Below are 15019 nucleotides of genomic sequence, written 5' to 3' on the forward strand. Positions count from 1 at the left end.
CCACAAGTACCTGATTGAAACTATAGACCTTATGGAAATACAGCAATAGACTGGCTTCTCCACACATCTGTGTAATCACTTGTCAGCTGATTTATGATGAATAATTCTATAGTCTAATTTTCACTCTAATATTGGCGTATGAAGGAGGCTCCTTTTTCCTTTTATATTATCCTTGAAATGCAAAATTTCCAAAAACCTTGTATATACGTCGACGTGCAATTAAAAAAGGAACATACCTGTCAAATTTCATGAAAATCTATCACCGCGTTTCGCCGTGAATGCGCAACATATAAACATTTAAATATTTAAACATTAAGAGAAATGCCAAACCATCGACTTGAATCTTAGACCTCACTTCGCTCGGTCAATTAAGATCTCTTGCTTTAAGTTTTCTCAGTTTTTTCTCTTCATTTTTCAAATTTGTAGTGATGTGTTCAGTTGTTTTATTAATTCTTATATTATTGATAATTAGTTTAGTTTTAAGTGTTGTATATATAAATTTTAATTTCATATTAGTTTTATTCGAGTAAGGTAAGTTCTCAATATAATATTATATATAATCTATTATTCTCTATAAGTCGTCGGTCCTATAAATTTGTCACAAGAATAAAACTTCCACAATTTATATTATCATTTGTATCTTTTAGAAATTAATGAATTCTCATTCTCTGTTGAAAATCCACTGTCTTCAAATTTAAAGTATGGAATTCAATAAAAATAATTAAAGTTAGTGAATGAAATAGTATATTTCGCTCCTAGGACCGAAAATTGTTTTCAAGTCCTAGGCCGTAGGCCTCTGACTAGAAAATATTAAGAGCTGGAAACACATTTTTGCCCCTGGTGCGAACGCTATTTTTCGCCACACAAAAAATAAAGTAGGTAATAAGTTATATTTAATATATATGAGAATAATAATTGTGTATTAGGCATTTCAAAATGGGCGCCTATTAACCTCGGGGTGACCCTGTTAGGGAAACCGTTAGATAGGAAAATCGTCCGTGTCACGTACCCCAAACGTGACAAACGGTTTCCCTATCTGTACCTACATATACATGCTCTTCATTTTTCTCGTGTCGTCCGCACATTGAAGAAATGCTGGTCCGGCCGTACCTCAAGTTAGGGTTTGAATTAGAGCTTGGCTACAGTCAGCTCATAATAATTATTTTCTCGATTATTTAGTCAGTTAACATCTTATTATATGTTTTACTACTCGTGACTTGTGAGCTGAAAAAATACCTTAAAAATACTTGTGTGAGCTATGATCTTAAAACAGTTTTAAGTTGCATCTATCCTATCGTAAATTGTTTTTTAATTTTACTGTACTATTTATTGTATGGGCTGAATTAGTTTTAAATAATATTATTCAACCGGAACGGCAGTTTCTTATTAACCGATCGTGAGTGAGATTTTTATTCGACTCGGATTTACTTTCTCCTGTCTGTCTGTGTGACACGATTACGGCCAAACGCTTTGATATAATCGTATGAGATTTGGCAGGAATATCCCTTTTTTAACTAAGCGTCAATACATATGTAAGGTTTTTTTTTTAATTTTCAATTTAAGGACAAATAAATACAATTAAAAAAATTCAAAAAACGAATGTTTTAGACTTGGCACATTGGGCGCATTTATGTACATGATGGATCTTCTAGCTTATCAGCAATTAGCACAAATTTTAGAAGTTCTATCAACATATTTATTTTTATCTCTTTAGTACCGTATCACATGTAGCCCATGCATGATTCTCAGTAAGTTCATTTGGCAAGTAATGACTTTGACTTCACATTTTGCTAATTTGCTACCTGTTCATAATGGCGGTATTTCTTTACGCAGATGTTACAATTCATATCACAGAAGGTATTATTTATCAAATACTTCTGCAACAAATTCAATATTAAGCTGCGTACACACCAAACTTATTAACAAAATGTTTAATTTTCCGTCCTTGAAGATTATATTAGATTGACATAACTTATCATACACATGATGTGCATAAGTTTGTCAAGCTCCGTTTAATCTAATATCTCTGGTGTAAACGCAGCTTAACACTCTTAACGTATCGTTGGGACAGACAGGGAATATATGGACTATGAACAGACATTATATTATAATCTTTTAAATCAAAATGCAGGTATGGCTGAAGGAGAAGGCCGGGAAGGAGTCCCTCCTCTTCAAGAGGAGGAAGATGCCGATGTTTTGGACCAACAACCTGGTCCTGCCAATGCAGATGGTCCAAGACCATCGGAAACGATCCCTGGGCAGAGACCCGGAAGCCATATTTATGCAGACGGGAACGGGTATTATTACAGGACTCGAAGAGTCGTCGAAGACAAGAGGTAATTAAAATTGGTGAATCATATAATCAATCAATCAATGTAAATTTGGTATTTATTGTGAATTGAAAAGCAACTTATAAGCCATCCTGGGGTCGCACAGATGTACGTGGCTACTTTATTGAACTTGTGGGTACAATAAAGATACCCATCTTGGTGGAGCAATTTCCAAAGGTCATTATCTTGCGATTTATTTTCATTATAAACTAGAAAAGAATTATGAAAGCCAGAGTTAAACTTACAGAAATTGTAATATATTTGTTAATCTATACTATAATAAAGGAAAGAACTAGCTTATATACGTCCGTACGATAGGAAAATCATGTTTGACGCAACATCAAGTCTCAACGACTGGACTGATTAACTTGAAATCTTGCATATTATAGATTTTTAATTAGCCGGGGATGGTTATAGGTCTATTTTCAACTACTCAACATTTCATTACGTCAAGTTTTCAGTTTGTCAAGTTTTAAAATGGACCCTTATTGTGGAGCACGGGTTACCCGCTAGTATCACATTCTGACTTATTTATTATAGGCTGAACGTTAGGTCTATGACTTGACTGATTTTCTTACGCCTTTCATCTGTCTGTAAAATTTATTCATTTATTTTTGGATACAATCACATATAGCCTATCATATAAATATGATTGGGAAGGAACAACAGGCTTGGCCAAAAACTATTCATAATCCATATGAATAAGTTTCGGACTTATCAGCCGTTGGTGAGCGAGTTCTCCAGCCGGAGGTGCTCACTAATTTAAAGTACTTCAACAAGAAGTTGAATTTGACAAGAGAGGAAAGAGAAATGTGATTTGTTTTTATCCTCTGATAATTTGCAGGTACTTACGATGCAATAATCGGCAGTGCCCTGCATTGGCGTGGATGCGGGTCGCTGACAGGTCGCCAATCATACCGAGCCGCAACAGTCCACTCCACAACTGCCGACCAGATCCGGCAGGCGGGCAAAAAAAGAAATTCCTGTCTACCGTGAAGAGGCGGGCGAGAGAGGAAAGAGATGTTTCCATCCCCACCATTTTCGCCGGTGAAGCAATCAGGTTAATATTGAAAACAAATACTTTTTTAAAGTATAAGTGTTTGCTATGTCTTTTCCATGTTGACTGTAGGACGGTAGGAGAATGATTTGTGCTTTCCGAATTTGTTGAATTCCAACATTTGAAAATAGCAATTTTTGATTATATATTTATATATACACAACGAATAACTTTCTTTCTACTAGTTGTAACCTATGATAAATTTGAACTTTGTTCGAATAAATCTAAAACGTTACCTTTTTGTAAGTTATGAAATTCGGCTTGTCTCACCGTTTGTGATGTATGGTTGTTGAAGTAATTTACAGTATACAAATTAACGCATCACTAAATTGATAGATTATTAATTAATTAATGACGTTCCTCAATTTGAATATTTCGAATTACTAGGTTCAATTTTTTAAATTGGAGGCGTCCAGTTCCCAGACCGTCAGACAGGAACACTGCAATGTTGTGTTCAATTGGTATCATCTGATGGTAGACCAAGAATTAAACATTTATTTTGAAGTTGAATCAGTAAACTCTTTTTGAGAAAAAATGATATTTTAATGATGTGTCAAGATTCTATTGAGAACAAGAGTAAGTTATAGAAATTTTCAATCATCATGAACTTCATTAAAATATTTTTGGAAATTATTTTAAAGTTTGCTATCTATTAATATATAAATAAATCTATTAAAATATATTTTTTTATTTTGGTGTTCAATTTATTCCGCAACATTTTAAAAGAAGAGCGGAACTTCTTATGCTATTTATTGTATTTTAAGGCTAGGCCCACTGTTCTCTGTCTTATTTATAAGAAAAATCTGTGTGCTTCATCTCACTCCCATGGAGATTTTCATGCGGTTAAAATTAAAGTTAAGATTCATTGAAATACGATTCCAGATTATTTCAAACATTTTCAACTGTTTTTATTTGGATGTTTGTTAAAAATCTCATAGTTCATGACAACACACGTGACTATTAAATATTTTTTCTTCAATTACTTTCCCAGACATAGAGATGCAGCTGTACGACTATCAAGATCTACGGTTCTGCGAACTATGGCCAGATCTAGGAGGGCGATTCAGCCCAAAACGCCACAATCCATCGAAGAGATGCGGGCGTCCCTTCAGGAAGATCGCTTTGCCAACCTTCGTCGAACGAGAGATGGACAGAGTGACTTCTTTGTGGCAGAAGTGGGAGGCGGAACAATCGGGTTTGCCAGCAGGAGACTGGTTGATGCGATTGTCCACCTGGATCAGGCGAACCACATGTTCCTTGATGGAACTTTCAAAGTCGTCCCTAGAAGCCCAGGAGGCCTGGTACAGCTGTTTACTGTACACCTATTGTACATGGATGTCGTAAGTAAAATTTAAACATTTTTAGGACTTAATATTTACTCTTTAGGCTCGCTAATGAAAATTTTTTTCGATAACAAACTCTAGATCAACTAATAGGCTTAACAAAATAAATATAATATAAAAAATGAAGATTCTAGATGTAAATAATTGAAATGAGGAGGATTTGAAGTTATCAATATAATATCAAAGCTGTGCCAAGTTATTAATATTGTAGTTTGTAATGGAAATTTCTCAACCATTACAAAATAATTATAAATGCAAAAGTTTCGAAAGAGAATAGGCACTAGGGAAATTAAGCAGTATTTATATAAAAATAATAGAATATAACGTTTGAATTATAAATATTGATGTATAATGTACTTCTGCTTTTTTTGCAGCTCACGATTTTTTGAGTTGCGGACGCATTTCGAACATCGATGTTCATCCTTGGAGAAGAATGTTCAACATTGATATCTCTGCAAGGAGCGTTGAGTATCAATGTTCAAAACGCGTCCGCATATAACAAATTCATAAGTGAGCTGCAAAGCAAGCCAAAGTATATTATTTATTAATATTTAGTACGGCAGTTTCAAGAAGTAAGGATTACCTCAACAATCATGTATTCATTATCCTCTATCATTTCAACAGAAAATTTTTGAATATTTTAGGAAGAATGTAGAGGAGCGATCATCTGCTATAAACATTTCTGATTTATGAATCTTTGAATTTGGCAAATGAGAGATACTCTTGAAGTATAAGTGTGGAGGGTCAGGACGGTTAGGTCTACATTGGAAATTACCTTCAATAATTTGCAAGATTGTGAGTGTGTAATCTTGTAAAACTTAAGAATATAATAAAAATAGTTCAATATTGAGAAGGTTTTCAAATTGAAATTCTTCACCATAAAAATTCACCATAATGCATTTGAATTCCATATTTGAATTGACGTTCTTCTTTCAAACCGTACATTCTGTTTAAACTATGATAAGCAGTGGTTCTTCAGCAATGTGGAAAATTCTTTGGAATATAAACGACATAGTTTTGAATATCCTTGGATATTTGTAGTGTCTCATTATATTAACGATAATTATTGTGAGCTGTTTGGTTGAAACCGGTAGAGCACTAGCAAAAATTACTAGATTTATAATACCGTACATGTTTAAGTTTTGTACACAAAGAAATTCCCGACTGAAACAGGTTTATCTCTTCCATCAGATTGTATTAATGAGCATAAAGTAATAGATAATAAATATTCTTTTTTTCAGGTATTCCCAATCGCCTACTTCGTGATGACCTCACGAACTGCAGAATCGTATTTACCAATTCTGCAATTCGTGAGACAACACCTAGTCACATGGAGAGTGGAGTTCATCACCACAGACTTTGAGGCGGGTCTTGTGAATGTGGTAATGCAGGTGTTCCCCGAGGCGCGACATCATGGGTGCTGGTTTCATTTTTGCTATGTAAGTATTTGAATACAGCGGTGCTGCTTAAGTCCAATATTCCGGTCATAAGTATAGAGTGTCAAAGAAAATATTATTCATATCTAAATCTCTTCTAATATGAATTACATGTCACTTGTTTCAAGATGATTATAATACCTATAGAAAATGCATGTACAGAGGGGCACATACAAGGTAAACATTCTTCAACAGTGAATATCCTTTCTCCTTTGTCCGCTCTCGAACGCATAATTTCATCAAAACTTTACATATACATAATACATTGACGCACAATTAAAAAAATTCTGCAAGATACCACGAGAATAAATTGACGCATCTAGCCGTAAATGCAGTAACCTACATACAGACAAACGAAAGAAAGCTGAGTCAAAACACAAACATTTTTAGACAAATTTAAGTTGTTCTACAGTAGTGTTCAATAGTTTTAGGATATATCATAATAACTTTTACAGAAGTGCAACAATATAAAAAGAATATGTAACACACAGGGCATTCTATTTTACAGGCAATTTGGAGAAAGGTGCGTCGGATAGCAGGTCTAGCTCAGCTATGCCGCGATGACCATTTAGTAATGCAGGTCGTTAAAATGGTGATGGCGCTGGCGCACTTACCAGCCGATAACGCCCCGAACGATCCCAATGTGCCTCAAAATTGCACAATTGCTGATGGCCTGGTTGCCATCAGTAACTATATCAACGAGGCACAAATGGATATCCGATTGCAGGAGCTAATCGGATATGTTCGGAGATATTGGTTGGGAAGAGTAGGTGCGGCTAGCATCTCCAACTTCGGCGTGGCAAGGAGGACCAACAATGACCTGGAGGGTTTCCACTCAAGATTGCTTGCCAATCTTGGGTCGCATCCAAATATTTGGAGATTCGTCAGTGAGTAATTGGAAAACATAAGCACATAGTTTTATTGCAAATCACTTCTTCAAACCCTTATACTTTGACTAACAGTCACAATACATTTGAAAAGTAATTAGCTGTTAAAAATAGGTTGTGTAGGTTGAAATTTTGTGGTGTTTCACTATAGTATATGACGATGAAACACTTATTTTGTCAATATCACCTCTATTTATAAAAATATTAACTTAATCAGGACCTCACATCCTCAGTTCAACTAATGGCAAAGACCTTAAAGAGATATAGACCCACAATGCCTATGCCTTCCCAATGATAGCTCTTACTTGAAATTGAAGGCCGCGATTGGGGTATTTTAGCACAAGATATTATATAAATAATATTTGTAATACTATAGATCACAAAGGCATTGGTGACATTGGTATGTAATAACTCAATAACTATTTGACAATAGGCTCCCTCAATGGCGGATTTCAATTCCAAGTACGACACTAGCGCTGCATGTGAGTCTATGCATCTTTAAGGTCTTTGACTAATGGTCATTGAAAAATTATGTTAAATAGATTGAGCCGACTCCATACATGTGACATTCTTTCAACATCGAACACAGTTGGAGAGTTATGAATATGCCAACTGTTTCTGAGCCGTTTTCAGAAACAGCTGGCATAATTCTCTCTCAATCTAACACCGTTCATTGCTCACCGAATGCCGCATTGAGATGACTACTGACCCCCTCGGTTGGAGAACCCACTCATGAACTTTTGTATTGTAATCTTTGAAACCAGAAACTTTTATTTATACAGAGTTGGTGAAAATCATGAAAACAGTTGAATATTTCTTTCAGAGGAATAATTTGACAATAGGTTTCATTTGGAATACTATTTGAAATGAAAAAACACTCTTCAAGAATTACTCAGTCGCTTAAACATCTTTGACCCTCATCTAAATCCAAATTCATTTTTTTTAATGAGAAGGTGGTCATGTGATACATGATTTCGATACAGAGTTACAAGACAACATGCATGGAAAGAACCGCACATTGATATCTCAACCAGTATCAGTTTGTTGGTGTAAAAGTTGTAAATTATGTTTTATATGTAGCCTAATAACCAGATGAAATGATGTGTCAGCTCATGGAGGACTGTCTGTGTAGGAGCAATACCACATTTTTCTATACACTTTAAAAGGACGAAGGAGTGAGTCAGTTTTGTTGTCCAACGAACTTGGCCTGTAAAAAGGTTCATAGAATACGTGTTCAAAATTTAAAGCTGATTGAACAATTCTTTCTACAGTTATTGTAGAACATACAAACAGACTGACAACGACTTTGGCTTTCAGTAATTCGAAATTAAGAACTCGCTAACGCTCATTCAAATATACTATAACAGCTGGATAAAACACAAGCTTATACTATGCCAAACACGATATATCGGGCCCATGACTACATTTATGAGATTGTCAATACTTTTATTATTAATTACGTAATTATTCATATTGAATGAAAAAGACTGAGAAATTTCTTAGTCTTTTTAATTCAATACCATATGTCACCGACCATATAATCACCTTTGTACTATTCATTGCCGTAGACTATGTAGTTGAAGCTTATTTGTATTATTTGTGCGCGAATAACATAGGTATATGAGTGCCAAGCACAATGTTATGAAATAGAAGTACTTTATACTTTTCATCATTCCGCTATGTCATTTTGTTAGAAGTTTGTATAACAGATTTTTTGTTGCTTCCCAGACCGGCTTCAAGACATTGAGCAGGAAAGTTTTGATGACTTTCAAAGAGCCAACCTGCACAATGTCAATGTAAGGCGGAGAAGAGGTGAGCAGCTGACTACCTCAATCAGGCGGAGCCTCATTGAGCTAGTCAATCAAAGAATAACATTAATCCACTTTTTGCGGACGGTGTCGCACACTGCTGATGGATTGATGGGTGTTCTTGATCCTGCTGACCAGGACGAAGACGCTGAGGCGAATTTTGATGGAGGTGGGGTTTTGACAGAATTTCATCCAACCGATCAAATTAATATTTGTACCTTCTACTATATATTAAAAATGAATAATTTATTTATCAATGGCAAGCCACCATCTACAGGAAATGAGTTGGGAAAGTCAAGGCTTTCTTTCCTGCCTAGCTGTTGAAGTGAAGTGGAGGAAATCCGTGATAGATTAATTACTGTTATTGTCACAACCACATATTCATAGAAAAGGAGAGACTAGTTTTGGTCAATACTCAACTATTAAACAATTGATACAGAAAACTAGATACAGAGTAGACTCGTGCATGGCAGACAACACTACGGGTTGAGAGAAATCAAGAATAGTATATTGAGGGTTGCCTTGATCGCATGAGACGCGTGGAGAAAACAAGGTGTGACATTTTTGAAAAAATGTCTTCATTTTTTTTTTTTTTTGCTAAAATAGCAAAAACTGAATTGTAATATTGTAATAACTGTATTGTAAATTAGTGCTCTCTCATGCTATTGGATCTTCTGAAACAGATACTGCTCACTATAACATTTATTTTTCTTCTAATATTGACTGTATTATTACAGATGACATTGTAAACTGGGAGGAGTTTATGGGGCAAGGCGTTGCACTTGTGGAAGAAGTGCCACTTGCCGCTCCACCAGCTCCATTGGCTCCACCAGCACCATTGGCTCCACCAGCTCCATTGGCTCCATTGGTAGTACGGGATCTGCCTGGTTAGTTGATCTTCATAATAGCTATTTTAAACAAGTTTAAATTTTATTAGGAAAGTTTATTTCGTCTTATATTCGTGTTTGATATCAGTTGTCAAGTGTTCTTGTTCAAGCGAGCAGATAGTTTTTGTATGAAATCAATTGATCTTAAAATTGTTTTGGCTCTTACAAGCTGACCTATTACTTGACTAGTAAAGTTAAAACAGTGAATAATTGTTTCAATACTCTCGACTTTCACTTCAGAACTTGTTGTTTTAGTGATTGTGACTATTATCGATATGCGACTTGTTGACTTTGATATTGACGTTTCGCTTCTCAAGAAGCCGGTTCAGCATGATGTTATTCTATTCCAACTTACTTATATTGTAAATTTTGTTCTTGTAAATGGTTTATTCCCTGCCTGCCTGAAAGTAACCAAGGTAATGCAAATATTTAAGAAAGGTGATCCAAATGAGTCTGTGAATTATAGACCAACAGCAATTGTGCCCATATTGAGTAAAATTATTGAATCATGCTTTCTAATTCAACTTAATAAATATTTTGTTTGTAATAATCTACTTTATTCACTACAGTTTGGCTTTCGGCCCAACCACTCCACAATAGATGCAGTTTAGAAAGTTGTTGATTTGGTATTGGATGGTTTCTAACAAAAGCTTACTATGGGATCTGTCATGATAGATTTGGGTAAAACCTTTGAGTGTGTTTCGCACTCAATTCTAGGTACTAAGTTAGAAAAGTATGGAGTTGTTGACAAGGAGCTAAGGCATATTCAAACATATTTGAATGGTAGAAAACAGATGGTCAGCTGTGACTATATGAATTCGACATTTCTGGAAGTGAAAGTAGAAGTCCCACGGAGATCCGTACTTGGACCTTTTCAATTTTTAGTATTTATTAATAATTTCAGCTTCAATAATTCTGTATTCTCTGTATTGTATGCAGACGACACAACCATGGTTCACTCAGATGTTGACTTGAAAAGTGTTGGAAATAAACTTGATAGGGCCTTAGAAGAATCAAAATTGTGGTTTGAAGCTAATATACTGACTATTAATGGAAATAAAACAGAACAATTAATTTTCTCACTTACTAACAAATGTAATCTGAATGTGGGAGATGATTTATTTCAGCCTGTTAGACTACTGGGAATATTCATGGATAGTAAACTCACTTGGAATCATCATGTTGGAAGTGTATGTAAAAAGCTTGCTCGTATTAATTTTCTCTTGAGAAGGCTTGAAGGCTTGAGTGAGCTGGAATGTCATTGTAATGATCTATTATGGACTGATCCATTCACATCTCATTTACGGTGTAAAATTATGGGGTAACTCACCTTCAGCTAAAAATGCCTTCATATGGCAGAAAACGGCAATGAGAATAATATTTCATCTGAGTTATAATGAAACTTGTAGGAATATTTTTCCGGAAAACAAAATAATGACTTTGCCATGTCTGTACATTTTTTATCATTTAGTTTTTGTTAAGAACAATATTCATTTATATAATGAAATCTCGGAAACTCACTCTTACATTACGATACAAAAGGACTTCGTTGTGAGACCTAGGGTTGAACTGCACAAATCCATTGAAAGTCATAGGTATCAGCAGATTCTTCTCTATAATAAATTACCAAGCAGTGTGTAAAAACTACCATCAAAACAATTCAGTAGAGTCTTAGGTAACTGGCTGAAAGCAAAAATATTCAGTATAATGAATTTGTAAATTATATGATAACCAAATGTAAATTGTTTCAACTATATAACTTACGACAGAGGTTGTATTATAAATTGTTTGACAATGTTGCTTTCTTGTAAAGTTTCACACCAAATAAAATTCTTGATTCTTGGCTCCACCAGAAGAAGCTCGACCAGCAGCTGGAGGTGCTCCGAGAGTTAGGAGAGGCCGTGGACGAGGACCCAGGAGAGGGAGAGTGGGACGCGGATTCGCTGGTCGTGGCCAGGGGGAAATTCCCATCCCTCCACAGAATGAGGATGTTGGTCGGGTCCGGCCTTGCGTGATCTGTCTGGACCATCCTTCAACACATATATGTTTGCCGTGTTTACATCTTTGTATGTGTGAAGGATGTGCCCAGCAGAATCCCGCACACCAAATCAACCTGCGGTGTCCCTTGTGCAATGATTTTTGCGACCAGTATGCTCGCGTATTTTATTAAATAATTTAATAGAATACACGACTATACTGGTTGCAATTCACAATGTGTTGTGGCACACCTCTCCTACTTTCTTCAAGAGTTGAAGAGGAATGCGCTCTTCCGAACCTAGTTCTTTCACAATACCGGGTGCTATTGACCCAAACACCATTTAGGTACTTCTGAAACGTTCCATTCAGTTCGGAAAAATGATTATTATTTATTTAATGTAATAAAAATGATGTTGGAGGTTCGGCAATACAAACAACTATTGATTCCAATAATAGTCTTTATTCTACTGGCGTCTTTAGCCCAAAGTACAAGAATGATTTTGCATTGAAATTGTATATATCCCATTATGTAAGGTCTTATTACTACATTTACAAAGGAGAAGTGACTCATAAAAAACTAACTGGGCCCTTATAAAATGAATACAAAGACCTTAAAGATATAGACCTTAAAGAAATATCTTTAAGGTCTTATAATGAATATAATATAATATAAAATAGGTTTCATATCCAGATTTCATACCCCAAACAATTGATGTTTCCTTTACCAGCTCTCAAACAAAACAAGAAGGATGAGCAATCAGAAACCCTCCAAAAAGACATTCTAACCTCAAAATTGAATAAAATATATTATGACAAATCATTAATTCTTATCATTTTAATTAAGATAAAATATATTATAATACATTGTAAATATTTTTATATTAGTTTTTAGGTTTAAGTTTGTAATAAAGAAAAAAATTAATTTAGTTACATTTCATATATACTCAATATTTGTGCAGTTGCAGTTTATACTTAATGTTTTTGGTTATGTTATATTATAAATAATATTATTTAGACCTATTTTGATTACTTTTAATAAATATTCAATTATAATAACATTGATTACATTGTTTCAATTCATTGCACTTAACTTGTAAAGTTATTGAGTGGCGCGCGGTTTGAATGTTCACATTATAGTGTGAACAAATTTTTGCAAAGTAAAACAATAGAAGTTCAGTATGTTACTCAATTGCAAAATAGCGAATCTTCAAAATAAGTACTTCTTCATTCCCAACGTTGTAAATATAATTATCAATTATTTGTTAGTTATATATACTGAATTGTAAACTTTATTCTTATTGTATATATTTTATTATTTTAAAATTTACTGTGACTATTGAATAATTGATTTAGTGCATTGTTTATAGTAATGATGACATCATTTTAAATTATATATTACAATGTTTCTGTATATAGACTTTCATTTATTTATTCAATAAACTTGTTCTACTGAAAGTAATTTACCGAGTTTAATGATAATTTATTACTATACCTTTTTACAAATTCTCTGTCCTCTGTCTAGAGTCCTAGTGTAATAAGCGATATGCTGCTACTAATATATCAGTAATCAATATATTTCCTCACTCTGATCAATAATTTGAAGAAGGCTCACCAGTTAAAATACTCAATTCATTTTTAAAATTCACCGTCAAAAAACATGATAATATTTAGGCCCATGATGCAAATGCATCTATTTGATGTATGGTAACGATAGTTCAATTGGAAAAAGTATATTATAATTAAATCTATGGTAACGAATTCAAAAAGGCCTTTTTGACATTCATTAGGCTATAGTGTTATGAATGGGCCTTTCAATAAGTGGATCTAGGGCCTCTAGCAATCAGTGACTAGGATGGGACATGGAAACATCTACCGCGCTGCAGATTGCACAAACCTGACTTTGGCTATCCCTACTGGATGAGAGTGTTACTGCATTTTGATAATTGGTAGCGACGAGTAGCTAATACTATTTTATATTTGTTTTTAAGGGTAACTCTTTTCAATGGTTTCCAGTTTATTCGCAATGCATCAATTTATACAACTAGTTGGATTATTATAAATTAACCTCCCAACCATACCTATTTCATGAAATAAACAGTGATTCCACTATTTACTAATTATCTCGCCTTAGTTCTTATTAACATTTATGAATAACTATTCTTGGTTGAAGAGACGGGTCAAAAGTTTGTTTCAAAATCAAAAGCAATTTTAACTTCAACACTAAGTAGGTGACAGATTATCATGATAAAAACTCAAATAATGACAATCAACTTATATTTGATTCTATAAAGTATGCTTTATTAATCATGGCTATTAAAAGTATACACAAAGAGGCCTATTATTTTCCAGTTAAAATCTTCTATTTCTTCAAATGTTGGATTTTCTTTCGTACAATCAGCTTATTGAGCTTGATGAAAATAATTTTGTAGTGGAATAATTTTATAATTAGATATTGAGAACGTCCGTCCACACTTGATGAAGGTAAGGTAAATGTATATAAAGTTCTGAAGGTGGTGTAGTTATTCGTATTGAATAAAAATACACAGTGTTGTTTAACCAGATATTTATTAAAAAACCGCTTGTTGCGCCATTATCAATCCCTGGTAAACTATGGAGATCGATAATGGGTAAAACACGCTATAGCTGAGCTTATTTCAAAAAATCACTCCACTTATATGGGCTACCAGGGTGCCCAGCCCCCCCAAGGGCAATGGCGCAAGCCCCCCCCCCCCAATCGAAGTGTAATGCCCCCCCCCCCAAAGTACCCCAATTCCCAACCCTTTAGTTTTCAACATTAGTCAGTGTATGACAATAAAATTCACCTCTTACATTCTAATCTTCTAAATGACATTATTTACCTTTGGTCTTGTGAGGAGTTCTTTCTGTTTTCATAATATTGTAAAAATATATACCATCGTTTCTTATCTCTTTTAAAATAGAAATAAAGTATCTTTTTGATATTATTTTTGAGACTAGCAGTGCACCCGTTCTTGTTCGGGAGGACTAGAAAGTACTACATTACATCAGGAAAAACTACATGACAAATATTTTAATAGGATATTGAGAGATAAGTAAGGGAGGCTTTGCTTTTTAAATGTTAAGGTTACTTATAAAAAGTTGAATAATAATATAATTGATAATTCTTTATTGCAAAAGAATATTGCATAGCAATTTTGGTACCTAAACATTCATACAAATTTGGAACGAATTTATTCATACAATATATAATTTCGGCAAGTTTAGGTATTCTAAATCCTATACTATAAAACGAGTAATTTCTGTTTAGATGTTTTG

At 34.3% G+C, this 15019-nt stretch overlaps 1 protein-coding gene across 2 annotated transcripts; it reads left to right on the forward strand.

Moving 5' to 3' along the window:
• The first annotated feature begins 444 nt into the window (after nucleotides 1-444).
• Nucleotides 445-13390, forward strand: LOC111058224. Of its 2 annotated transcripts, XM_039443901.1 has the most exons (9): nucleotides 445-531; nucleotides 2132-2336; nucleotides 3175-3390; nucleotides 4379-4727; nucleotides 5972-6169; nucleotides 6675-7053; nucleotides 8782-9030; nucleotides 9599-9748; nucleotides 11602-13390. In XM_039443901.1, the coding sequence occupies exons 2-9, from the start codon at nucleotides 2134-2136 to the stop codon at nucleotides 11916-11918; spliced, it is 2061 nt and encodes a 686-aa protein (XP_039299835.1). In that variant the 5' UTR covers nucleotides 445-531; nucleotides 2132-2133; the 3' UTR covers nucleotides 11919-13390. The 2 variants fall into 2 exon arrangements, with proteins under 2 accessions (XP_039299835.1, XP_039299834.1); XM_039443900.1 differs by lacking the exon at nucleotides 445-531 and having other exon boundaries at nucleotides 551-2336.
• The last annotated feature ends 1629 nt before the right edge of the window (nucleotides 13391-15019 follow it).

Source organism: Nilaparvata lugens, unplaced genomic scaffold (genome assembly GCF_014356525.2).
Source record: "Nilaparvata lugens isolate BPH unplaced genomic scaffold, ASM1435652v1 scaffold2027, whole genome shotgun sequence".
In the NCBI taxonomy this organism is placed as follows: Eukaryota; Metazoa; Arthropoda; class Insecta; order Hemiptera; family Delphacidae; genus Nilaparvata; species Nilaparvata lugens.

Bases quoted from the DNA above. Each gene is read 5' to 3' on its own strand.
- LOC111058224 (XM_039443900.1), top strand. From the start codon at position 2,083: ATGGACTATGAACAGACATTATATTATAATCTTTTAAATCAAAATGCA. The intron at 7,054-8,781 runs GTGAGTAATTGG...GTTGCTTCCCAG, and splicing joins AAATATTTGGAGATTCGTCA to ACCGGCTTCAAGACATTGAG. The intron at 9,749-11,601 runs GTTAGTTGATCT...TGGCTCCACCAG, and splicing joins GGTAGTACGGGATCTGCCTG to AAGAAGCTCGACCAGCAGCT.